The sequence below is a fragment of the Hevea brasiliensis genome, chromosome 9, assembly GCF_030052815.1.
Source record: "Hevea brasiliensis isolate MT/VB/25A 57/8 chromosome 9, ASM3005281v1, whole genome shotgun sequence".
Classification (NCBI taxonomy): domain Eukaryota; kingdom Viridiplantae; phylum Streptophyta; class Magnoliopsida; order Malpighiales; family Euphorbiaceae; genus Hevea; species Hevea brasiliensis.
The window spans coordinates 85,230,431-85,256,636 of NC_079501.1; the positions used below are offsets into that span (position 1 = coordinate 85,230,431).

The 26,206-nt window shown below is 33.0% G+C and overlaps 1 protein-coding gene across 2 annotated transcripts; it reads left to right on the forward strand.

Moving 5' to 3' along the window:
* Window positions 1-847: 847 nt before the first annotated feature.
* LOC110658946 (2-oxoglutarate and iron-dependent oxygenase domain-containing protein CP2) lies at window positions 848-11,299 on the forward strand. Of its 2 annotated transcripts, XM_021816745.2 has the most exons (10): window positions 848-1,380; window positions 6,044-6,091; window positions 6,466-6,642; window positions 6,773-6,923; window positions 7,030-7,116; window positions 8,699-8,823; window positions 9,757-9,875; window positions 10,203-10,314; window positions 10,934-10,991; window positions 11,116-11,299. In XM_021816745.2, the coding sequence occupies exons 1-9, from the start codon at window positions 1,069-1,071 to the stop codon at window positions 10,967-10,969; spliced, it is 1,167 nt and encodes a 388-aa protein (XP_021672437.1). In that variant the 5' UTR covers window positions 848-1,068; the 3' UTR covers window positions 10,970-10,991; window positions 11,116-11,299. The 2 variants fall into 2 exon arrangements, with proteins under 2 accessions (XP_021672437.1, XP_021672436.1); XM_021816744.2 differs by having other exon boundaries at window positions 10,934-11,299.
* The last annotated feature ends 14,907 nt before the right edge of the window (window positions 11,300-26,206 follow it).

A 26,206-nucleotide genomic window follows, 5' to 3' on the forward strand; every position in this document is an offset into this window, starting at 1 on the left:
TTTTATATTCAACTCAACTCAATTAAACCTTTTTGGGAACGATTTTGGGTTAAATCCTCAGAAATGTGTATCCATATCATAGGGTATGACGAAATTTTTACGCTGGTTGTCACCTACCGCAACCCTCCTCCTTTATCCGGGCTTGGACCAGCTAAGCGCAAACTACTTAGGCAGAGTTAAAATTATTTAATAATTATTTTTTTAATATAATACTTTTTTATTTTTTTTTATTTCAAAAAATAAGATTCTCCAAATATGACGATCATAACCCCCTTAGGATCGAGACTCGGAATCACTGATTGATCTCAATTTAACCCAATCTTACAGGAAGGGATATATTATTAAATTGAAGGAACACCCAATAAGGTGAATTATTAAATAATCTATCACCATCTTTTATTGTATGTCTAAATAGAGATAATATTTAATAATTATATTAATATAAAAAAATTAAATTGATATAGAACAAAATCCTATTACTAAGTTAACCACTCAACTATTGCCTTTGGAGATTTTTTTAATATAATATGACGATTCAAAGCGTGAATACCAGCTCCCTAAAGTTCAATTTAATAATACTAATATTGATTTTAGAAATAATAGGAAAATTATTTATAATTTCTTTCCATTTATTTCTATTATCCAGTTATAGATATCGATTAAATAGTTTTGTACCATATAGCCAGAAGAAAACTCTCAAACTCTCACACGAAAATCCAAATACTCTCCACTGTAATGGCTAAATCCAAAGTGGGCCCTAAGCAACACCCAATCGAAAACCTGCGTTAAATTCACGAGCCAAACAAACGCGTATAAAAAAAATGCTTCTATAAGGCACCTGCATAAACTACCAAATTTTGCCAAACCCTAACTGAAACGGGCAACAAACTCCTCACTTCACGTTCAACAGCAATAACCTCTTAGCTTAGCTTAGCTTAGCTTAGTTAGCTCAACCACAAAAAACCCTAATTCTCTCCCAAAATTCCCATTTTATCCTCAGCCATTTCCATTCACTACCAATGCTTTAAGCGTAGCCTTTGCTTTACCACACATATTGTGACCTTCATCATGTCTGGCGATCGCCGGGATGTGCCTACGGTCGCCGGAGATGGAAACGGTATGGTGGCAGCTGGGAACTCCGGGAAGCCGGCAACTCCGGCTGTTGTTTCAGTGACGCCGAGCCAGAGGCTTAGGCTGAACCCTAATAAGGATCATAAGCCGGAGAGCTATGAGGATCTGCAATTGGATTTTAGTCCTTCGGTTTTTAGCTCGCTGGAGCGTTACTTGCCGCCGAGTATGCTTGGTATGAGTAGAGATGATAAGATGAAGTTCATGAGGGAAATTTTATTGAAGTACTTGCCTCATGGAGAGGGAACCAGGGTATGTTCAAAATTGATTTTTTTTCTTTTATTTTTTTAATTTAATTGTTTATAATGTATGAGAATTTGGCGAAAATAAAGGAAAATTAGTTGAATTTGCTATCTTTTTCTTTTTCAAAGGAAAAAAAAAAAAATTCTCTCTCAGTCTCTTTCCCATGAATTTTGGTTGCCCTTTTTCGTCTTGTGTTTGGGTAACAACCAAAACGGAGCGAATAATGATGGAGTATTGCGAATTTCTCCCGTTTAGGGTTTTGTTAATGCTGGTTTTATGCTCCAACGGATACGTGGTTTTTTGGTTAAAAACTGAAATGACAAAAATGTCCTTAGGCTCTGCTTTCTGTTTTGAGCGGTTGTGATCTTCTTGTTGCTTATTGTAACATAGAGCCCAAGTCTTAACTCGTTGAATTTCTCAATTCTTTATTATTATTATTATTATTATTATTATTATTATTATTATTATTATTATTATTAGGTCTGCAGTACGGCCACACTAATTTGTTGTTGAGAGGGGGAGTATAGGAAAACGCAAAGGTGGTGTTGATAGGTGTGTGCAAAAGGCATGGGTAGAACTTAGAAGAGTTAAAGGGTGTGGAGCAACCTTTGATTAAAGCTCAAATTCTTTTCTTAACAGTCTCTTTCCCACATGAATCGTTATCCACCTAAACTTTGATTTCTTTTGTATTTTATAACCTTCAGGCATTTTTTTTTGGATAAACTAAATTTCACGTCATTTTATGCTTTTAGTTTAGTTAGGGGCTTCTTCTCTATATACCCCTTGCAAGTTACAACCTAGACAAGTTAAAATCTAAATACCAGCTGATCATCAGTTTCACACACCCAGTAATTATTTGGGTATCAGTTGATTGAGGCAATTGACCAAAGAGAGAAAAAGATGAATTATATTAGTGGGACATTGAGAAATAAAAGTGAGATGAATATGGATGTTAGTTACCATGATGGAAAAGTTTGCCAGCTAGGATGCTAAAAGTTTCAGTTAACAGATCTCTTTGTCTATATGTCTGAATTGTTTAATGTTTGAGAAAGTTTAGTTTAGTCAGGCATATATTTTTGGACATTTGAGCAGGAAAACTAAGATGGGTTAATTATGTTACTATAATTGCTGTAGGATGGTTGCAGTGTCCCTTTGGCTACTTTCTGGTGGGGTTCTAAAGGTCAAACAGTTCATAAATATGTGCTTGGTTAGTTATGGAGTTTCAAATGTCAAAGAGTTCATAAATATGTGTTTAGTTAGTTATAGTTTGTGAACAACATCTTGGGTTTTTTCTTGTGCTTTTTGAAATGCATGGCTAGATGGACGAATTAGGGTTTGGACATAATCTAACCAAGACTTAAAATTGTTAATGGGTCCAAGTTAAGACCTACAAGCGACTTCCATAAATATTTTCCAGAAAATCCTGAAATTACCTAAATACCCTTAGTTACAGGATTGAAGAAAACTTAGTAAGAATTAGAACTAGCAAGATAGCAATTGAGACAAATATAATAATAAGACTACTTATTTTGCAAGAATTGGATTGTCCCAAGTGACCTTACATTAAATGGCCTTGCATTAATGTTTGAGCATAAGTTTTGACTAGTTTGATATTTAATCTTGCTTTTCTAAGGGCCTCGTGTGTTCCACCACATCACTTTCTCATGGTTGGAGAATACTTGCTGTTGAAAATTGAAACACCATAAAGAGCCTCAAGCCCTCAATCAGATATTTCCATGCTTGAGTTGGAATTAAAAGGTTCCTTGATTCCATTTTATCCTTTTTGATGACAGCATCAATGAGATCTTATAATATTGATATTTCCAATATGACCAGATATTATTGAATAATAATATAATGCATTGAAGCAATATATGCGGAAGATTGAGCTTTCCTTTGGTTCGTAATCGTATGCAGAAGACTCAGCTTTCCTTTGATTTGTATGTTGAGCAATGGCACCAGAATCTCTCTTATTGTTCTGTTTGCTTTCACTTTCCAGGAGAGGCTTTAACAAGTCAATATCGGTTAGTGGTCTTGGATGTCAAGTTTAGGAACAATTCAAGTAAGGTTAGAAGAAATAGTGTAGCTCGAACAAAGTGGTGGGAGTTCAAAGGAGTAAAGCAAGTGAAGTTCAAAAATGAGCTTCTCGAGTCCGAAGCATGGAGGCTGGATATGGAGGCCAATGATATGTGGATACAGATGGCATCAAAGATTAGAGAAGTAACTAAAAAAGTACTTAGAGAGTTTAAAGGACATGGACCACTCTCAAAAGAGAGATGGTGGTGGAATGAGGAAGTACAAAAGGCAGTGAAGAGAAAAAAGGGAATGGTATAAGAAATTACCTAAATGTGATAATAATGAGGCATATGAACAGTACAAGATAGCAAAAAAAGAGGCAAAAAAGGCAGTTAGTCAAGCAAGAGCACAGACATTTGAAAAGTTATATGAGAAACTTGGAACTAAAGAAGGGGAGAAAGATTTTTATAGATTAGTAAGGAGATGAGAAAGGAAATGTCAAGATCTCAATCAAGTTAGGTGCATTAAGGATAAAGAAGGAAAAGTGTTGGTGAAATATGAGGACATTAAAGAAAGATGGAGAAATTATTTTAATGATCTCTTTAACAATAGTCAAAATGATAATAGCGTAAATATAGACTTTAGAACAATAGAAAAGAATGTGAATTATACTAGAGTGATTAGATCTTTAGAAGTAAAGGAACCACTTAAGAGAATGAAAGGGGGTAAAGCCTGTGGACCCGATGGAATACTAATTGAAGTGTGGAAGTGTTTGGGAGATATGGGAGTGGCATGGTTAACTAAATTATTTAATAAGATTCTAAACTCAAAGAAAATGCCTGATGAATGGAAGAGTATTTTAGTACCTATTTTTAAAATAAGGGAGACATACAAAGTTGCTTAAATTATAGAGAGATTAAACTCATGAGCCATACTATGAAGTTGTGGGAGAGAGTTGTAGAGCATCGACTACGTCATGATACTTCTATCTCTCTCAATCAATTTGGCTTCATGCCCTGTGGTTCAACTATGGAATCGATCTTTCTCATTAGAAGCTTGTTGGAGAAATATAGAGATGTGAAGAAAGATCTACACATGGTTTTTATTGATTTGGAGAAGACTTATGATAGTGTTTCAAGAAATGTCTTATGGAGTGTGTTAGAACAAAAGAGGGTATCTATTAGGTACATACAAGTGTTGAAAGATATGTATGAAGGAGCAACTAATATCATGAGTAGAGTGGGAGGGAACACAAGAGATTTTCCAATCTCAAATAGATTACACTAATGATCAGTTATAAGCTCTTACCTTTTTACATTAGTTTTAGATGAATTGACGAAACATATACAAGAGAGTATTCCTTGGTGCATGATGTTTGCGGATGATATTGTTCTGATAGATGAGACACGGGAAGGAGGCAATAGAAAGCTAGAGCTTTGGAGAAGTACTCTAGAGTCAAAGGGCTTTAAGTTAAGTAGAATGAAGACAGAATATATGCATTGCAAGTTCAGTGAAGGCCAAACTGGTGATAGGGAAGGAGTTAGTTTGGATGGAGTGGTACTGTCCCAAAGTAATCATTTTAAATATCTCGGCTCAGTCCTTCAAGTAGATGGGGGATGTGAGGAGGATGTTAGTTAAAGGATTAAAGCCGGATGGTTGAAGTGGAGACGTGCCACGAGAGTTTTATGTGATCGCAAAATTCCCAATAAGTTGAAAGGGAAATTTAACCGTACAGCCATACGATCGGCTATATTATATCGTAGTGAGTGTTGGGCACTGAAGGAGTTGTATGCGTCCAAGATAAGAGTTGCGGAGATGAGAATGTTAAGGTAAATGAGTGATCATACTAGACTAGATAAAATCCGTAATGAGAGTATTAGAGAAAATATAAGAGTGGTGCCAATTGAGGATAAGTTGAGAGAAGGAAGATTGAGGTGGTTTGGTCATGTGAAGCGTAGACATACGGAAGCTCCAGTTAGACAAGTAGAGCACATTAGGTTAGAGAATAGAAAGAAAAGAAATGGTAGACTTAAATTGACTTGGAGGAGAGTAGTACAGCATGACCTAGAAGCTTATCCTTTTTATTTTAGGAATATTAGGCCTAACATTTTATTACTGTTTTCTCTTAGGGTGTGTTTGTTTAGAGAGTTAAAGAGGGTTAACACGCACCTCTTTTGCCCATAAATGGCATTCTTGAAGGTGTTAACCTCTAAAGGAATTGAAGGTTAACCTCCTCTTCACTAGGTTAGAGAGGGGATGGGGTAAGATTGGAGGGGGACTAAAAAAAAAGACTTTTTGTTTATAACTACTCTTGTTATAATATAATATCAAAATTACATGTTAAATATATAATTAAGAACATTAACCTTGCTCTCTTTTTTTTTTTTTTTTTTTTTTTTTTTTTTTTTTTTAAATTTAAACCAAATACACATAATTGCTATTCTTGCAACTTTTTATTCCCATTATTTAATCTCTTAATTGAATGTTCTCAACTTTTGTATTACTAGCACTTCAATTTCTGTTTCTTCTCCCTCCCACTTTATATAGAGAGAGGAAGGAGGACAACAGAGATGAGGTACATAAGTGCTTATGTGGTATTGATTATATGGTCTTCTGGAAATTTTTCATAATGTTCTTCCTTAATGGCTTTCATTAGGTTCAAAGACATAGAGAATACAGGCAGAAGATAATATCAAATTATCAGGTATGAGATGTGATATATTTTGGCTTTTATTAGGTTCCAAGAAATAATATATTTTCATTGGTTTTTCCTATTTTAATAGTTGGAGAACCATGAGATGTCTTTTCCCCCACCATATTGATGGGGTGTTCTGTCTGCACAAATTTGTGGAATGGGGTGGAAATTTGGTGTTGATGTGGTGGTCATCTCTTGAAAGTGTACTAGTCAAAAGAAATGGATGACATTTCCATTCATATAGTTGCTGGTTTCTCTCCACAGTTTATATTATTTATCTTACAAGGGGAATGGGGCTTAGGAGTTGCTTCCATATTCACATATGCTGCTACCAGATGATGATACAGTTGCCTTATACATATTCTTTTGTGATGTTGGTGCAGCCTTTAAATAGAGAATTGTACACAATGCACCCTTCAACCTTCTTTCTCCCTTCCTTTATAAAGGCAATCAGTGATAACACGGAGGAGAGTTTTAGAAGTATAATGTCTGAACCCTCTCCCGGAGTGTTTACATTCGAAATGCTTCAGCCACAATTCTGCAACTTACTATTATCAGAGGTAATGATGTAGTTTCTATTTGCCATGTGCCATTACAATCAGAAAACTTGTCTGTATATATTTTATACAATTAGATAGATATTTCACTTCTCCTGGTTTTATATTCTCTTATGTTAATTTGATTTCCCAGGTGGAAAATTTTGAGAAGTGGGTTAATGATGCAAAATTTCGAATCATGCGACCAAATACAATGAACAAATATGGTGCTGTACTTGATGACTTTGGTCTTGAAACGATGCTTGACAAGCTTATGGATGGCTTTGTTCGCCCTATATCTAAAGGTAACATATATTTCTTCATATTAGGTTGTCTGGTTTATTGGTTCATTTGAAGGTACATATGTGTTTATGTATACATATTATGTGTGTATTTCTTTCTATGGTGCAGTTTTCTTTCCTGAAGTTGGTGGATCAACCCTGGATTCTCATCATGGTTTTGTTGTTGAATATGGTAAAGATAGGGATGTTGACTTGGGTAAGTTCTTGGTTAGTGCATTCTTTTACTAGTATATGTTTATGTGGTTAATAGCTTGTAGCTTTGTGGAACAGTCTATAACATTGACACCCTAAACGGTACTTGATCATATGCTGTAGTTTGGTAGTCTTGGCTGTAAAATGTCTTCCAATTGTTTATACGAGCATTGGCCTAATAGATAAATTAGGCCTTGAACTATTTGGGAAATGTCTAGCACACAACTGATTCTTTATTTTAACCTATTACACTTTTGACTTTTTATTTTTGACATATTGTACCCTTTATTTATTTATTTATTTATTTTTTTGTCTTTGTACATTGTAACCTATATGCATAATTTTTTCAAGAGTATAATAGGTCAAAATAAAATGTGGGGCTTGCAATGGGTTTTTCCTAATTAGTTTTAGTGTTAATTTATGTATTCGTACTATGAGCATTAGTTTGTAGATGCTTGGTAAGAGAGTAGAAAGAGAAAACATGGGAACATTTTGCTATATTAATCATTAAACACATTTCGTTAGATCCCACAGAAAATAGAAGAAATAAAAAAAAAAACCTACTTAAAAATCAATTAAATGGCAACATTCATTTCTAGCAGCATAAAACCCATTAAATAAAAATAGTAAAATTTCAACATTAAAAATCAATATTTAGGGGAAAAAAAGAGGCTTTTGTCTGAACGAATTACCAGGAAGGTGAAACTTTGCCAATTGCGAAGGAGAAACAACCATTCTTCATTGCGTTTACCATAGTGACTCTGCATTAAGCATTGTGAATAGGCATCCATGTGGATCCCAAGAATACAGTAACAAGAACTTGTTAAATCTTCCTTTCTGATCGATATGTAAACCACTATCACCAAACCACAAACTTGAGCATTCCCTCCATTAAAATTGCTACCTTCAATATAATGTTTATCTCCATGTCAAACTGTACAATTTATGCACGACAAAGCTAAGCCAAAGAAAAGACTTTCTAAGGAAAGAGAAATGCTGGCTTGTGTTCGTCACATAATACTTCAATTGTTATTTTAATTTTGATTTTATAATATGGAGAGATGGGGGGAAGAATGAGAGAGAGAAAAGGGTGGTTTAGTAATAATCTATATAATTGTTGACAATGTATGTCAACTCACCTGGTTTAAGCCAGTCAGCTCAGCTTGTCATATCCAAAAGACCAATAGTGTCAAAGATTCTTGGTTATAGCTAGAACTGCAACTCTGAGCAGAAGTAGAGGTCATTTCCACAGAAGATTCCATAATTGCTGTTTTGCCAACTTTTGGTGATTAAACCTTTTGATTAATTGAGCAAATTTGGAGAATGGGATTTACAAGGCGTGCACCTGCATTGCATACATCATTGAAGTGCTTAGTTGACAATAGTACATATGATTCTTTAAATATTTGTTGGTGGTAATGTCACAAATACACTCACCATGATTGTCAAAATTTCTATTATTTTTTTTACCATAAGTTATACCACCTGAAATATATAATTTTGTTTATAGAATAGTTATACATTTATTTTATTTCATGTTCTATCAAAATGATGGAGTCTAAATATAAATAATTGTACATTTGTAGGCTTTCATGTGGATGATTCAGAAGTAACTTTGAATGTTTGCTTGGGTAAGCAATTTTCTGGCGGAGAATTGTTTTTCCGGGGCATGCGATGTGATAAACATGTAAATACTGGAAGTCAGTCAGAGGTATGTTACTAATAATATTGTTATTATTTTTGAAGAAAGCTGTTATATATTTTTTTTTTCTCTAGTAATTACTTGTGACTGCACAGCCAATGTATTCCAATTTAGTTTCAATGTATTATCAAGTAATCATATGTTTGTGTTGTGTCTAATAGTATTATTGCAAATGTTGTTTGTATTTTTAGTAATGTCTATCTGTAATGACTTTATGGCTTCATTTTGTTTGCAAATGCAAAATAGAATAGAGTAAAAATGGAATAGCTACTCCATGTCCATTGAATAACTTTTCTCTATTTATGTGTAGAATTTGTATTCCATAAATTTGTGAAATTTCTCTTTGCAGCAACTATTTCACATTTAAAATTTCAGCCAATATTTGAGTTTGTGGAATATGGAATAACTATTCCACATTTAAAATTTCAACCAAAGTTGAGAATAGCTATTCAATATGGGGAATAGGTCTCTATGCCCATGCTATTTCACTCGCTTCCATGAACCAATTAATGGGTGCAAGTTTTTGAATCTGATGATATTATAAAAAAATGTAGTAAAAATTTGTTTTTCTGTAGAATTCTTTACCCAAGAAGGCAGCAAACGCCTTTGCCTTTCGTTTCAAAAGTTTATTTTCCTCTGTTTTGGATAAATTGAAAATGTTAAATTTGTGAATGCCTGCTGCTTTAACCCTTGACTGTATAAACACTTAATAAGCAGGCAAGTGTTGATTATTATACTTTTTTCAAAATCAGTAATTTATCAGAATGCTAAATGTTGTATGACTGACTTTGGAACAGCATTACAATTTTAACTTATTTGATGAAACTGCATGATTTTTACATGATGTAATTTACACAATCTTGCTGTCTTATTAATAATTTTCTCCTTTGTATATGAATTTTGTATTGTTCACTTTTTGATGAAGTATTTTCTTTGAAACAGGAGATCTTTGACTATTCTCATGTCCCTGGCCGAGCTGTGCTTCATCGTGGTCGTCACAGGCATGGTGCCAGGGCCACAACATCTGGTCATAGGATCAATCTACTTCTTTGGTGTAGAAGGTAGTTTTTCATGTTTATTCTGCACTACTTGCTATATTAATTAATAAACTTGCCGTTTGTTCCGATTCCAGGCAATATATTAATTTTGGTCAATTTTTCAAACCATGTTTAATGGTCAACCATCATTACTAGTTTCATTACATCAATTTTCTTTTAGGATTTTCCAGCTATTTGATTGCTTGACCAATTGGTGCTATTGTAATTTTTCTATTATTTCTTGCAACTCCTGTCAGCAAAGGCCTTTCCCTTTTATTATGAACTTTTCTTGCTTTTGCAAGCATAGAATGTCACTAGCTTTAAACATGCATTTATGTTGTCTCTATACAGTTCAGTATTTAGAGAAATGAAGAAATATCAAAAAGATTTCTCTAATTGGTGCGGAGAATGCTTGCGTGAGAAGAAAGAAAGGCAACGGCTGTCTATTGCTTCTACCAAATCAGTAATTTTCTGTCTCTGTCTCTCTCTCTCTCTCTCTCTCTCTCTCACTCACAAGAAGAACTACCTTGTGTGGGAATTCAGGATAATTTATGTTGCTTATTTGACAAATATGGATTCAATTGAGTATGTTGCTTTATTCAAGCTGTCATGGCCTACAAACCAAAAAGTAATTTATTGAATGAAGCTTAAAAGCATGCTCCTTGGACACTGCATGGCTGGCTCTGAAGGGGCCATCCTGAGCAGATTTTGATGCGACTACTCATTCATATTTCTCTGTGCAAAAGATCATATTACTCCCTTCCAAGATGGATGTCGCTTCCTCTATCAGAGATAAGCACGTGCGCACACACGCACACAACATACTTAAAAGATCAAATTGTGTTTCATGACTTGTAATCGTTTCATCTATAGAAGAATCAATCCTTTGGTTCCACAATAATTTTACTGTTAGTACAATGATTTTTGGAAGCTAACGATTTTAGTTATTAGCTGAGAGTAAATCATTTTTCCCTCAAGGGGTGAGGCAAGTTTGTTCGCTAATCATTTTTACTCTTTCTTTTCCTCTTTCTTTCTTGATGGCATAACAAAAGTTGATAATTGTTGAATTTGCTTTTCTGTAGGAATTACTTAGGAAAGATGGTGAATCCACAACATGAGCTGTTACAGTTAACTACTCAGGTGATTGTAAAATTATGTAGCTGCAGAATTGACTGAGGATGGCACAGCACTGGTATTTTTAACCTTTCAAAGTTCACTTTCGTGCTTCTGAACATGACATGGTTGTATGTATAAATTGTTTCAGGTAAATGGGATAATATTGTTTGTAGCAGCATGCCTGGAATTTTTGTAAAAAGATTTAGTACCACTCTAGTTAGCATTGTGTACTTGGGGGAAATTTGGGTACTACAAGCTGCATTTGCATTGTCAATAAGTCTGTAACTTGTAATTTATATGATCTTAAATGAGGCTGCCTTTTTTTTTTTTAATATTTTTTTTATTCTTATTTGGTTTGGGTACCGTTTGTCCTGCATGGTTTTAGCAGTAGTTTATTGAAGGCAATTGCATGATATGTGAACAAATGCCTTCATTCAATTAATGGCAGGGAAATAGGAATGTTGGATAGAAACATTCCTTGTAATACGTTGTTTAACACATGTTGCTCTTATTTCATATCAGCATCCAATATTTCACATGTTTAAGAATGCTGTATTTTAAATAATATAATAGTAAATCCTTAGAAATTAACACAAAGATAAAACAAATAGTATAATCCATTCATAATAAAACACAAATACAACATTGTCCAAAAAACCTACAAACTGTGACGAGCTCAGTGTAAGAATACTCATGGGATCCTGTGGCACTTGAATTTTTTCAAGACAAGTCACCAAGGAAAATTTCCAGATGATCTGTTCAACAGAATGAGTATATTAGCATGGTTTCGCAATGAGTATATAATAACGAATGAGGCATAAATATATAAAAAACGTGCTATTATTTTATTTATTTATCATAATAAATATAATTGAATCAACTGTCCTTGCATCACTTGTAGGTAAGGGGGAATCTATGAGGTGTAGCGAGATAGAAATTCACCATGCCAATGGTTAGCTTTACGGTAGTCAACTAGTCACTCCCCCTTAAAGAGCGTTAGAAACACAATGGGCTGTGGCAATGTCTCCTCTTGCCACAACCCATTGTGTTTCTAACGCTCTTTAAGGGGGAGTGACTAGTTGACTACCGTAAAGCTAACCACTGGCATGGTGAATTTCTGTCCCGTTACTCCTCATAGGTTCTCCCTTACCTAAAAGTGATGCATCACACTCTTAAAATTACGGTGATCTCTCCTCTTGCCACAGCCCATTGTGTTTCTAATGCTCTTTAAGGGGGAGTGACTAGTTGACTACCGTAAAGCTAACCACTGGCATGGTGAATTTCTATCTCGCTGCTCCTCATAGATTCTCCCTTACATACAAGTGATGCATCACACTCCTAAAATTATATAAATAGAATTAAAAATAAAATATCTCCTTTAGTCCCTTAAAATTACAATTTACTTCTCAAATTTCTAACCCCTTTGTCCAAACAAAAAAAACTACAAATCCTGTACACAATAAGTCTACAATGCTAGTAATATCAAAAACATATAATATCAATGATCATAAGTCACGTTGTTTATTTGATACAATATAAATATGCCAACCTCGTCGATATACACGTTTCCTATTAGAACTAGGTAGACATAAGGGCAAAGTGAGATGGTATATAAGTTTTGAAGGCTAGGAGAGGTTGTATACATCCTACAACTGAGGTCTTGTAGTTAAGGTCTCTAAGACTAGTAAATGTTATCCCAATCTAGAGGTCGAATGGCAAAAGTGTTCGAATTCGATCTGCTTTGCTTCGAATCTGATTAATTTTTTCCAATTTTGTCACGATCTATATTTGTGTGAGGCAAGGACGAAAAGACTTTCTTCTTGTCTCAAAACTTCGTAACCCGCCCTGCACAGTAATATATTATTATTTTTTTATTAAAAAAATTATTTTATATATTTATATATTATAATTTTAACAAAATATATAAATATATTGTTAAAGTAATGTGTAAAACTTGCATTTCTATTTATATTTTGTTTTTGATAAATAAATTTATATTTTATATTAATAAATTAAAATAAAAAAAATAAAAAGAAAATTCTCCACAGGGAAACCCGCCCCGCCTTGCACTGCACCCTAGTAGGGAATGCCCACCCTGATCTCAAGTTCCTGTAAGGTGAGGACGGGAGGAGCGATCCCCACCCTCGACCCGTTTCATTGCTATTCCTAGTCCTAAGATGACTTGATTACTTGTCCTAGGTTGGAATGACCTGATCTAGAGGTTGTCCCAAGATAGCCGAGTAGTTGTCTTGACCTAGAAGTTGTCCTTAATCAACTATAGAAGTCAAGGCAATCGCTAACTTGATGGGGCAAGGTTAGTTAGGTCCTTGTGTAAAATAAGAGGTAAATATCATATGTAATCACTCAACTTTATAAGTGTTTTCATATAAGTTATTGAACTTTAATTCCTTTCATAAAATTTATTGATTTTCAATTTGATTTTATAAAAGTTACTTAATCAGAAATTAAAAATTTTTATGTTAACATGCTGATTTGTTATCTATTTATAAATAAAATTACATTGTTTTATTAGTTTCTTAAAAAAAAATAAATTGCATAAAATAAATCCAACTACCCCCCTCACAGTCAAACCCCTTTTCATTCTTCATTTCTTCTATGCTAACAATCACTAGTTAGGTAATTTTATTTATAAAATAGTCAACAAGTTAATTCATTAACCTAAAACTTTTAATTTCCGATCACAGTGACTTTTATGAAATCAAATTAAAATTTAGTGAGTTTTATAAAATTAAATTAAAATTTAGTTAATTTTATAAAAATATTTATAAAATTGAGTAGATATGTGTGATAATTACTCATAAAATAAGTAGACCTAATTAATGCAAACGACATTGATACCTATACCTACTTAAATGATTTCCCTAGGGAATCGCCAACCGGACATCCTGCATGTTGTGACTTTTCAGCTGTTGTCTTAGTGTGAATCTAACTACTCCCATTCTTTGTATCATAGCCTTTTAGGTCATTAAGCATATAGGTCTATTCGCTAGTTCTCCTACAACTGCCATATCAAAAGTATTAGGCTAATAATACCTTATTCTGGAGTGACATGTGACATATTTACAAAAGTTTAAGCTAAAAGTCTCATCCTACTTGCACTGATCATGATACTTGGCCTAATATTATTAGATACCTAGAGCTATATATTCCTCGTCCGCAATTGGCATGGACAGGTCTTTACTTACGTTCTCTGTGTTCATTTACTCCATAGAATTTACTCTCATGGGGCATCAATTCTCCCGACCTAGTATTAGAGCCTCACTTAAGAAATCTTCCTTCTCCTTAACCCTTTCGTTTGTATGTCAAGTACCTATTTAACTCTTCATCCATCTAGGAGGTGGTCATCAGATAGTCCTCTTAAAGCTCGTATGAAACAACCAAATACCCATTTCCTATACACTTCCACCAATACACCATTCCAGTTATCCTGTCAACGTGTCTTTCATCCAGCATACCCCCAAATCATTAGTTACCAGATACAATATAAATACGCTGACCTCATCGATGATTGACATGTGTCCTACTAGGACTCGGTTGACATTAAGGGCAAAGTGAGATGGTATACGAGTACTAAAGGCTAGGAGAAGTTGTATGCATTTTATAACTAGGCTCTCATAACTAAAGACCCTAAGACTATTAAGTGTTTGTCCCAATCTAGAGGTTGTCTTAAGACGACTAAGTAGCCAACCTCATCCAAAGGTCGTCCTAAGATGACCAAGTAGTCGTCTTGATGTGGAGGTTGTCCCCAATCAACTATAAAAGCGCGGGCTGCCCCAAACTTGATGGGGTGCAGTTGGTTAGGACCTCGTGTAAAATAAGCAAGCCTAATTAATGCAAAAGGATATCGATGCCTGTACCTACTTAAATGATTACCGTAGAGACTAGCCCACTTGACATCCTTCATGTTATGACATTTTAGCTATTGTCTCAGTGTGAAGTTGACTTACTGTATCATAGCCTTACGGATTGTTAGGCACATAAGTCTACTTGCTAATCCTCTTGCAGCTACCATATAAAAAGTATTAGGCTAATAATACCTTATACTGTTGTAAATTTGACATATTTACAGAAGTTCGGGCTAAATGTCACATCCTACTTGCACTGATCATGATACATGGCTCAATACTGTTGGATAACTAGGGCTCAATACTGATCATGATCATTATTTAGAGCTATACATGGCTCAATCGGCATGGATAGGTCTTAACTTACATTCTCTGTGCATATTTACTCCATACAACATTTATTCCCTTGGGCCATTAATTCTTTGGACCTAGTATTGCAGGCTCACTTGAGAAATCTTCCTTCTCGTGAACCCTTTTGTTTGCATGTCAATTACCCGTTAACTCTTCATCCATCTAGAAAGTGGTCGTCATTACTCTAAACAATTGTCCTAGAGCTTGTATAAAACAACCAAATACCCATTTCCCATATACTACCACTCATATACCATTCTAGGTATCCTGTCCACATATCATTCATCCAAAATACCTCGATGTCATTAGTTATCACTATATATAATTGAAGTTCAGGATCCCTAAGCTTAGTTCCAAGTCCTTAGTTGTGAACCAAGTTATAATGTGGTGATTTCTTCTTGCTAAAGTGCTATTGGCTTGAAAGCTCTTACGATTCCCATATTTTGTCTTCCAAGCACTATTGTTACAGGTATAGGAACTCCACCTAATTCACTTGTTCATGGTTGATCCTGTGTTGTTGTCCCTTATGTTTGTTTCACTCGTGTTGTTGCTATTGTTTGTGGTGGTCTGGTGGCTTTGTTGCAAGAGGTGCTACTAGCTTAGAGATATGGTTACAAGTGTTAATGTTCCTGTGGGTTCCCGTGTCCTGGTGCAAGTAATTATTTTTGTACCATGATGGCCTGATGAAATGAGCTTAAAGGGAAAAGAAATGGATGAATTGACTTAGAACGGAACCAAAACCAAATTATAAGGAGAGCAAATATCTTAGAAAGGTGTTGGAAGAAATCTAGATTCTTTTGGCCATCTTTTGTGGCTAGTTCAATATTCCTTTAGACCTATGAGTCTATAAAGGTGTTGTGATTGCCCACTTATAGTAGGGACTCTGTGGGGATAGAGAAGTTGACTTTAATAAATGTTTTCACGTATTTAATTCAAATTTATTAAATTGGTCTTTGTATCACGGACAAATGCACACTGACACCCTTGGTCTTTTATTTAACCAACAATGTTAGAAGGTGTAAACGTAGTTTCATTCGTCTTGGAGATCACTATTAACCAAATATAATCATGAGCATGTACCGTCAAGTATAAAAAAAGAAAACATTTTAATCATTTATGCTAATACATTCCATTCATTTGTATTATGATACATAAGCCTCTCACTTGTAGGAACCCAAGCATTTTTTTAACCCAAAATTAAGTCAATGTAAAGGACATAGAAATCTCCCCTAGGATGTCTCTATGTATGAATATGCATGTGATTGAAACCTAAAAAGCACAAAAGTCTTTAATATAAAGAAATGGACCCTAGGCTATTATAGCCTAAATTTAGCCTGTTTTTAATGGCCCATTGCCCATCTCTTAATCCAAATACCCAAAAGCTTTGTAGGAAAGTGATTTATGTTTTTTTACTTTTTATTTTAAGGGGAGAAAAGAAAAAAAGAAAAGCCTTGTTATTCCCTATTGGTAAGGTTATTAAACTTGACTTTTTAATATAGAATCAATGAAGGAGTTATAAAATTATATCATAAAATCGAATTTTAAAATCATAATATTTTATAAACCTTGCAAAATAATCTTTAAGAATTTAATATATATTCAGGATGACATAAATTGGATTTAAGTAATATTATTAATGATAATATTTGAGCAATATCCAATCTATAACTATACATTTGTAACGTATCATTATATTTTTATTTTAAAAAAATGTGGCAGCAGAAGACGCGCCACGTGACATGTGTAGAAAGCGCTATGTGGCACACTACCTCTTACACACCCCCTACTTTTGCAGCTGTTTAGCAATTATTTTTTTATTCTTATTTTTTATTTGAGTGAAATGTCAATTTTGCTTTCTATAACAATCATAAAACAACAATATTATTTAACATTTTGGGAAAATAAAAATTTTTTTTCCTATAAATATGCCCTAATGGCCCTAACAAAATTTACATTTTCCCACTCTGACAAATTCTCTTGACTCTCCAATTCTCTAATTAAATTTGCCCTCAACTATATTATACAAGAAAATTCCATTTTTTAATTCTCCAATATTATATTTGCTATTTTTTTTTTATTTCAATATTCTTTTCTATTAAATTTTAATTTGAACTATTTTTATTATATCTCAAGAAAAATGTTGAGCTTTGAGAATTCAACAAGAAGGTCGTGGACCGATAAAGGCAAGGGAAAACTCAATGAATCGGTCTCTCAAGATATATCTGACCCTAATATCAAACTAATGGGCACCGATACGCTAGACGAATTATTTAATACCCAATTATCCTACACGGATCGAATATACCAAGGATCGCAGCACATTGATTTGGAAGAAGATGAAGACAAAGCACAACTTCCACTAACATTGTCCAAGATATAATATTTTTACGGTGCGTTTCACTAAACTTCAACAAAATAATGAAGTTAAAGTGAAATGCAATTATTTTAGTCATATATTTAGGTAGATATGAATTATTTTGCCAACATCTAGAAAATAAACATCCAACTGAAGTAAGTTAAGATGTGAGGTAGACCTAAATTTTACGTTTTGGAAGCTCACAATTAGAGGTGAGCACTATTCGGCTCAAATTGAATAAACTGAACCTAATCGTCTTAATTCGGTAATTTGATTCAGTTTTTAAAATAATTTGGTTCGGTTTAATTTTATATTATAAAAATTTCAGTTATTTCGGTTCGATTTTGAAGAGAAAAAAATCAGTTAAACAGAACCGAACCGAATAGTAATTTTATATATTCAAATCGAACTAAATCGAACCGAACTGATTTTTAAATTGATTTATTTTTATGGAAATTTGTAAATTATATGTAATTATATATATATATATTATTTAATTTCATTGATTAATGGTTATTAGGTTTAAACCAAAGTTAAAATTAGACCAAATAACTTGAAAATCAAGTCTAAATTAAAAAAATCAATCAAAAATAAAAACTGATCGATTTGAATCGAACCAAACTGAAATAGAACGATTTGGTTCGATTCAATTTTTTATCTATTTCGGTTCAGTTTGGTTTCTAAAATGTGTAATTCAGTTTTCATGATTTAATTCGGTTCAGTTTGAACCGAATGTTCACCCCTACTCACAACCATTGGTGATATTCAAATGTTTTGATGAGAAGCCTAAAGTAGAAATGATAAAATTAATAAGTGTTGAATATTTTTCTTTTTCTTTTGGTGATAAATTGCAAATTGAACAATTTATTCATAGTTCGTTAAATCTTTGATATAAGATGATTCCTCATAATATGTTGAAAAGAGCACAAAGTGCAATGTATTACAAAGGAAAAAAAATGATTTGACTAAATTGTTAGGTTAATTAAAATAAAGTGTTTCAATTTGTTTCTTTATTTGGAAAAACCATTAACAAGTAAATTCTTAAATGAGAATTACTTGCCATTGAATTAATGATATTTTTGTACACAAAAAGATTATTGTGTTTTGCAATTTTTAATAAAAGATGCACTACACAAAATATTGCACGATTAATTAAAAAAATCTAGAAGAATATTCCGAAATATATAGTATTGTTCTATTGGTTTTGAGAATGCTGCATCAAATATTGTATTCATTAGCATATTAAAAAAAATATTTGTCAACTAATTTTAGATGGTAATTATTTTCATATTAGATGTTCTTGTCATGTACTTAATTTGTATGTTCAAGATGCATTCAAGAGTTTAAATTTATATATTCGAATTAAAAAAATATTTTGAATTTTTTGTTATTACATTTAAATGTGATCAAAGAGCAAGGATGTGTTTGCTTCGAAAATAATATATGCCCAAGAAATTTTCTAAGGACATTTTCACAAGGTGGAATTTCACCTAAAAAATGTTAATTTAAATTTATGAATATAGGCATATTTTGATTAAATTTTTTAAAAGAAGATTTTCATCTTTTTCATGTCATGCAAATAATTAAAATATTTCTAAAAACAAATTGTGAATTATACAAGTTTTAATGATGCAGTTGAATGCTTTCATATGTTTATGAGCCAACCTCATATTTATTTTTAATTGAACGTGTTAATGTAGTTTCTTTTTTAAAAGAACATGCTAATAATCCTGATCTAAAGGATTGCATTTCAATAATGAAAGTTAAATGGCTAAGTTATTTTCAAGATATAACTGTAGTGTATCTTGTTTCTAGTTTTATTTTTATTTTTTTACCATAGGATTAATATGAATGGAATTTTTGATTTATTAAGTAATTATTATGTGTCTATTGGAATTTAATTTGATGCTTCAAAATTAGTCATCGAGGTAAGGTGTAATGATATAAATTCAAACTGTTATCGATGCTAAAGTGGGATGCATAAGGCCAAAGGACCCGTGGAAGCCTAAACATTGATCTTTCCTCCTTTCTTTTATAATATCTTTCTAATATCCAAGGAGGACCAACTTATACATTAGCCATAAGATATCATAACTTTTATACTTTTCCCTTTCACTATCGGATTCCACCTCTAGTTAGTGTGTGTATATATAAAGTCTCATAAAATAATAAAATCTCTTTAATACATTGTTATTACAAAATTGACAATAGCAAGCATAGTGACAAAATAATCAAAATTATACATTTCTCAAAATAACTCCAAAAAATAGTCTAAAAAATTTATAAATTTGACTACATCAAACCTGATATAGCTCTCTAATATATATAGTTCAACTAGTGTAAGACTCGCCTAACAAAAAGAAATAATCTCAATCACAGATAGCAATCTTATGTTAGTGAGATTGTCAAAGATAACAATATCTATAATTATACCTTATAAATAGAAATATATCCTTATTATTATGCTAGCTAATAATATCCACATGATTGCATTGATGACTTACCATAATCAACCATTGTCTATGTCTTAGATAAAGAGATCAGATCATCTATGGAGGTAATTCTTTTCTCACTAATCAATCTTGTGCATCATTCTCCCATACAAGCTCTAACTTGTTATATGTTTTGTAGGCACATACCCACAAGGAATTTCCATAGACCGCATCAATGGCGCTATCTGTGGGAATATGACACAAAAAGTTGTGTCTCTCCCTTTATGAATTCAAAGGAGAAGGCATCTCATTCCCCTCAACTTACACCTAAAAGTTAATTTGCCCCCTAAATTTACAATTGAACTAATTTGGCCCTTGATTTAAAATTTGAACTAATTAAACACAATTTTGCTGAGTTAGTAGACGTGTCTGAAACACATGCTAAAGCATGTGTTATTCACTACAATTATATAGACATGGCATATTCCTTTTTGAAAAAAAAAATAATTAGCAATTTCTTCTCTCTTAGCGATTTAAGAAAAAAAATGCCAATGCCCATTAATTTTGTTCATTCTTCTGCTTCTATCAATGGTAAAAAAAAAACTTTAGCCTTTGCTTTACTATGTTTCATCCCATTCTTACCATAGTTTCATCCCATTGCTTCATTGAAGAAAAATGGATGATTTGCCAAGTGATTATATATTCCCTTTATGCAACAATGGGTCTGTGCTTGCCCTAAGAGCTTCGTGGATAAAAAGAAATCTAAGAGGGAGGTTTTTTGGGTGTAGGCTATATGGTGTACATGAATATTATTTTGCATGTGGTTCAATTTAATTTATGATTTGGTGGTTCTTTGAGACCTCTTTGGGGGTGATTTCTGCAATGAGGAAGGGGTTGCAATTTCTTCCCGTGGTTGGATCCCCCTATGCTTGATCATGCAAAGCATGTCATAGTGGGATTCTTGAGGAGGCTAAAAGAATACGATGAAGAAAGGAAGAGGTCCATATCTTCAATTATGAAATGGCTGATTGTGAGAATAGGCGTTGTTGTAATATGCAAGATAACAGTGGAGTTTAGTAATTGTTAGGACTAGATGGTATTTGACTATGGTAGCTTGAGTTTGGCTGTAAGAATTTTGTGTTAGATTTGTGTTGTAAATTAAACTAACTTTATGTGAAGTCACTGATGTAAATGTGTATAGCTTGAGTTTGGTTGTAAGAATTTTGTGTTAGATTTGTGTTGTAAATTAAACTAACTTTATGTGAAGTCGCTGATGTAAATGTGTATATGCACTTATTTTGTTTAGATGAATGAAAGAAAGCATGAAAACAAGTTGTAGAAGCACCTGTTTTGCTCTATTAATTATATTGAATAATATATGTTGCATGAAATTGAACTAAGCTAAAGAAAATAAACTTTGATAGAACCATGATATGAAATTTTTGACCTATGACAATTTATACCTTATGCCAATCATTATCACTTAGACAGCACATTGAACAATCTTTGACAATAAAAATTTAATAAACATAACCATGATATTTAATTGAAGTAGAAAGTCATATTACATGAGTAAAATCCAAGGTCCAAGAACAAAACATAGATATTGCATTCTTGGGAATTTCTTAGCTAGCCTAGGTCCATGACCCCATATATAACTCAACCAATAAAATGCTGCCAACTAAAATAATACTAAATGTTCTTTTTTATCATTATGTTAATTTAAATTGTTATTTTTTAAACTTCTCTTAACAATGGCTAGAACGCAATCTTCGACGATGAAAATTAAAAATAAAGAAACAAATTTGAATTACCCAAAACCTAATTGTCTCTCACTATAATATTAGGTTTTTTTTTTATTTTTTATTTTTTATTTTTATTTTTTATCTTTCTCATTAGTTGCACTAATGAAATGCCGAAGCTGATGCCAGTGATTCTATTTACACTGTCAAAAAGCTGAAGATTTATATTGTAAAAAAGCCAAAGCAGGTAACTGCCACACTGCGAATTATTGTATGTAAATTTGTTTTTCCCTTTTTTTTTTTCTAGCTTTATATGCAGTGGATATGTGCGCAGAAAGAACAAATAGTTCTTAGTGATAAAGAGTGTTGGCCCACTTTTGAGAAATATTTAATATCCTTGATGTTGGTGCCATGAGTTGAATGAATCCATTATTAATATTTGAAAATGATGATAACTTTTTGTTTATAATTTTAATTTTATTTCTTTTACATCAATATTTATTTTTAACATTTTATACTTGACTGGTAAGCCCTAAAAGTGTTCATCATTTTCATACATTTATACAAATTGATCAAAAAATATATTCCTCAATCACTTAAGTTACATTGACAAATCTATGGAATTGGAACTATGACGCCCCTTACTCGTTTACTATATAGCCTAGCAAAAAGTACCACATTTGGTGTCGGAACACCCTATCTTGTCTTATCATGTCCATTGTAAATTTTTAATATCATTTAAAAATAGGTAATCCATGTGTAGAAATTTTTTTTTTTTTATAGAGACCCGGACAGAGCCTCCTCTGTTTTGTTAGCATATGGCGGGTTCCACTAATTACCTGTTAATATGTTCATATTCATTTCACATTTTTCCATATCATTTTCTATTGTATCATATCATTCATAATTATTTATGAAATCTCAAGAGGTATCATCTATTGCATTCATATAGAAATTCATAGACAATAATTTACAAGTTTACTTACAATCTCAAAGTTTAATTATAATCCAAAATGAAATACATTATGTGTTTATGTACAATGAACAACAAGACAAAATCTAGACATACATGGGCCCTACCAATAAAATTATAACTGTTGAGGTGACTAGTAGACACTGGCAAATCTGATCTGCCTCTGTATGAGCACTACTGCTGCTGGTGCTTCTACGACTGCTGGGACTGGTCTCCAGTACTTACGCGATGGAAAATTAACGCGCTAAGCATAACACTTAGTAGTGCATAATTTAAAATAACAATAACTAAATAATTAGAAATAACAATAGTTCTATATGAAAATTTATAATATGTAGGTCGTTTACATTTTTATTTCACTTTGGAAACAATTGAATTTATTAGGATCTTTTCTGTTTACTTATTGTATATTCAGTCTTAATTAATCATTATCAGTGCCCAAGTAACCGATAACAAATTATAAAAGCTGGATATACGGGAGTATACTAGTTAGACAGTCATATGTCTATCCAGTATACGTAGGTCATGTCAGGCATGAGGCCTGCGGGCAGGCATTTAAGCTAGATATAATATTACACACATTGGCCAACGGACAGGCATAAGGCCTATAGAACAATCATGTCAGACAGATTTTATCTGTCAATGATTATTCTTATGGGCAGTACTGCTATCTATAGTCCCTAATTGGTATACCAATTGATCCAAATTAAATAAATAAGTCTAGGTATACTATGGGCAATTAAACATTATTACTTATTTATTAGAAATATTCATGTCATTTTATAGTGGGAAAATAGGTCCCACATACCTCTTTCATGTGATTTGGTGTTTAATGGCTTATTACGGTTAAATTCCTACCATAAGATAATTTATCTCATTAACCTTTCTTTAGGTTTAGTTTTTGTGTCTTACTTTTTCCTATCCATTTGATCAGCTTGTAGCCACTATTTGGCCACACTTCCTTCATGGAAGTTGTTTCTCTATGTCTTGTCTTTATTTTTCCTTTTGAATCATGTCAATTAGGTTTTTGGAACTCAAGTTATGGTTAGATAACCATAGCTGATTCATTTCCTAATTCTGGTTCCTTAACTAGGCATCTTTTGGACTTAAAATTTACCTAATTAATGGAACATGTTGCAGTCACTTTTAGGCATAGTGATCTTCATAGAAATTGTTGCCCTAGGTCTTATGATCATTAAGAAATTTGAATCACAAATTTTCAAGTTTTGTGGAATTATTTAGAGCCAATTAACTTGCCTGAACTCATGTACCCTGTCACACCTTACCCCTCTGTAAGGCATAACATGATCCCGTAGTATACCTAATGAATTACCAACTCCGTCTACTGATAACCCATTAAATACACTACAAGGGATTTTAAAAACTTTTCTTACTTCTTTTACAGTGGTGAGCACTATTTACAGGTGTTAAAAACTTTGGTGAACTGAAGTGAAATAACTAACTCATTTGGTTTATTTGGAATTTCTGTAAAAATTTTGGCAAAGTGCCATCTGTATTTTGGACAAAACAGTTCTTCAGAAAACCTGTAAAAAAGCACTTCAATAATTTTTTCCAAATCTCAACTCCAATACATTTCTCAACACAACAATTTATCAACACAATTCCATAGAAATTTTTCAAAGTCTGAGATAAGGAAATATAATACAACTTTTACAATCCAAAACACTCATAATTAATTTACAACTTCAAGGTACAATTTAATTTACAACTGCTCAAAACCAAAACAATATGTACATACAGTGTCATACATTACAGTACAAAAAGCAAAAGCGGTATACTCAATATACCAGGTAATCCCTCGCTGGATGTATATGCAGCCTAGTCTGCTGCCCTGTCTATCTCTCTACTGCGATAAAGAATAAAGCTATCATTTGAGACAATGTCTCAGTGGTGCACAACATTAACCAAATCCAATTTAAATCACAATTCATAAGTCATGTAAATAGTGGATACTTAAAATCATAATTAAATTCAAGACAATAATTGTCAACAAGAATTTAAACTCCATTTCTCAATATCACAATAATTTTCCATAAGTCAGATCAGGTTTGAATTCAAAAGACAATATATGTCAATGAGAGTTTAAATCCATTTCACAATCTCATAGTGCACATCAATAAATCACACACAGCTTAATCATGATCCATAATTCAATTCATCCCAAAAGCCGATGGCTAATGAGGTATTCAGTTCATCCCAAAAGTCGATGACTAATGAGGAATAACATGGCTAGCTAGCAAAAATATGAGTACTCATTCTATTCGTCCTCAACAGGCACACACCTCAACACTTCAGCCAGAGAGGGAATTCAATTCATCCCACTAGACAAGCTAGAGAGGAATACAATCAATATACATGATAGCTGTGGTTTCAAACCATTTACAGTGCTTTTCAATCAATAAGTATCCATCAATGTCATTCAAATAGTTTTTCACAGTTTCAAACCATTCACAATATTTTTCAATCAATAAGTGTCCATCAAACACATTTCCACAATTTAAAACAATGATATACAAACAGTCAATATTTATTTCCATTGAAAATAATTCAAAAGAAACAGTTGTTGTGCACAAACACAATTTAAAACAATAATATACAAATATTCAATATTTATTTCAATTGAAAAATTCAAAAGCAATAGCCGTTGTGCACAAACCTCTGATATTTGTCTCCTGGTCTTGACTCAGTATTTCTTTCCCTTTTGCTGAGTCCTTGTTAACTGAGAAACACAATTTGAAGTGTTTGATCAAATTAAACTGTCTCTATCGATGGGGTTTGGTAAATAATGCACTGAACTCAATTATTCACTAAGTCACCTAATATACCGACCCTCATTGCGTTTTAGGTAAATTAGGTTTTAGTGTCGTTAATATGTCACATTCGATAAGGTTTTAGATTTGGTATGTTTTACCAAAGTCATTTCCTTGCTTAGTGCATTTTAATGCAAATTGCTGGATTTCGGAACACTGGTTTGACCTAACCGGACGATCTAGTTCCCTCAGTTTTCGGGTCTCGGTCGAAACTACAAACTTGTAGATCTAGGTCTTATTGCACGCGGTGCAAAATTTCAGGTCAATCCGAGTTAAGTAGACCAAGTTATGGTCATTACACTCTTGCTGGTCAAATGGTACCATTTTAGGTCAATTTTAGGTCAAAGTGGTCAATTCTGGTTCGGCCAGTTTTTGGACCCGAACTTGTGCAAGTTGTTTGACTTGCTTATGGTCATTTCTGGGCTTTGGTGTCTTCATAAGACTTGTAGGTATGGGTCTTAACTATTCTTGGTCAAAATTTCAGGTCAATTGGACCTGGTTTGAGTGAGTTATGGCCTAAACACTCACTGCTGCCCAATTGGTCATTTTTCAGGTCCTAATTGCACCTAATCCGAATTGGTCAAATTTTTAGGTCACCTTGCAAGCAGAATTTTGGCATGGTTTCTCAATGAAAGTTGACACATTTTGTGCCTAGTTTCACCCCAAATTGGTCTCATACCAATTGAGG

Coding starts and splice junctions, on each gene's coding strand:
- LOC110658946 (XM_021816744.2), top strand. CDS start 1,069: ATGTCTGGCGATCGCCGGGATGTGCCTACGGTCGCCGGAGATGGAAAC. Junction 1,381..6,043: donor CTCATGGAGAGGGAACCAGG/GTATGTTCAAAA, acceptor GGCTTTCATTAG/GTTCAAAGACATAGAGAATA. Junction 6,092..6,465: donor AGATAATATCAAATTATCAG/GTATGAGATGTG, acceptor ATGTTGGTGCAG/CCTTTAAATAGAGAATTGTA.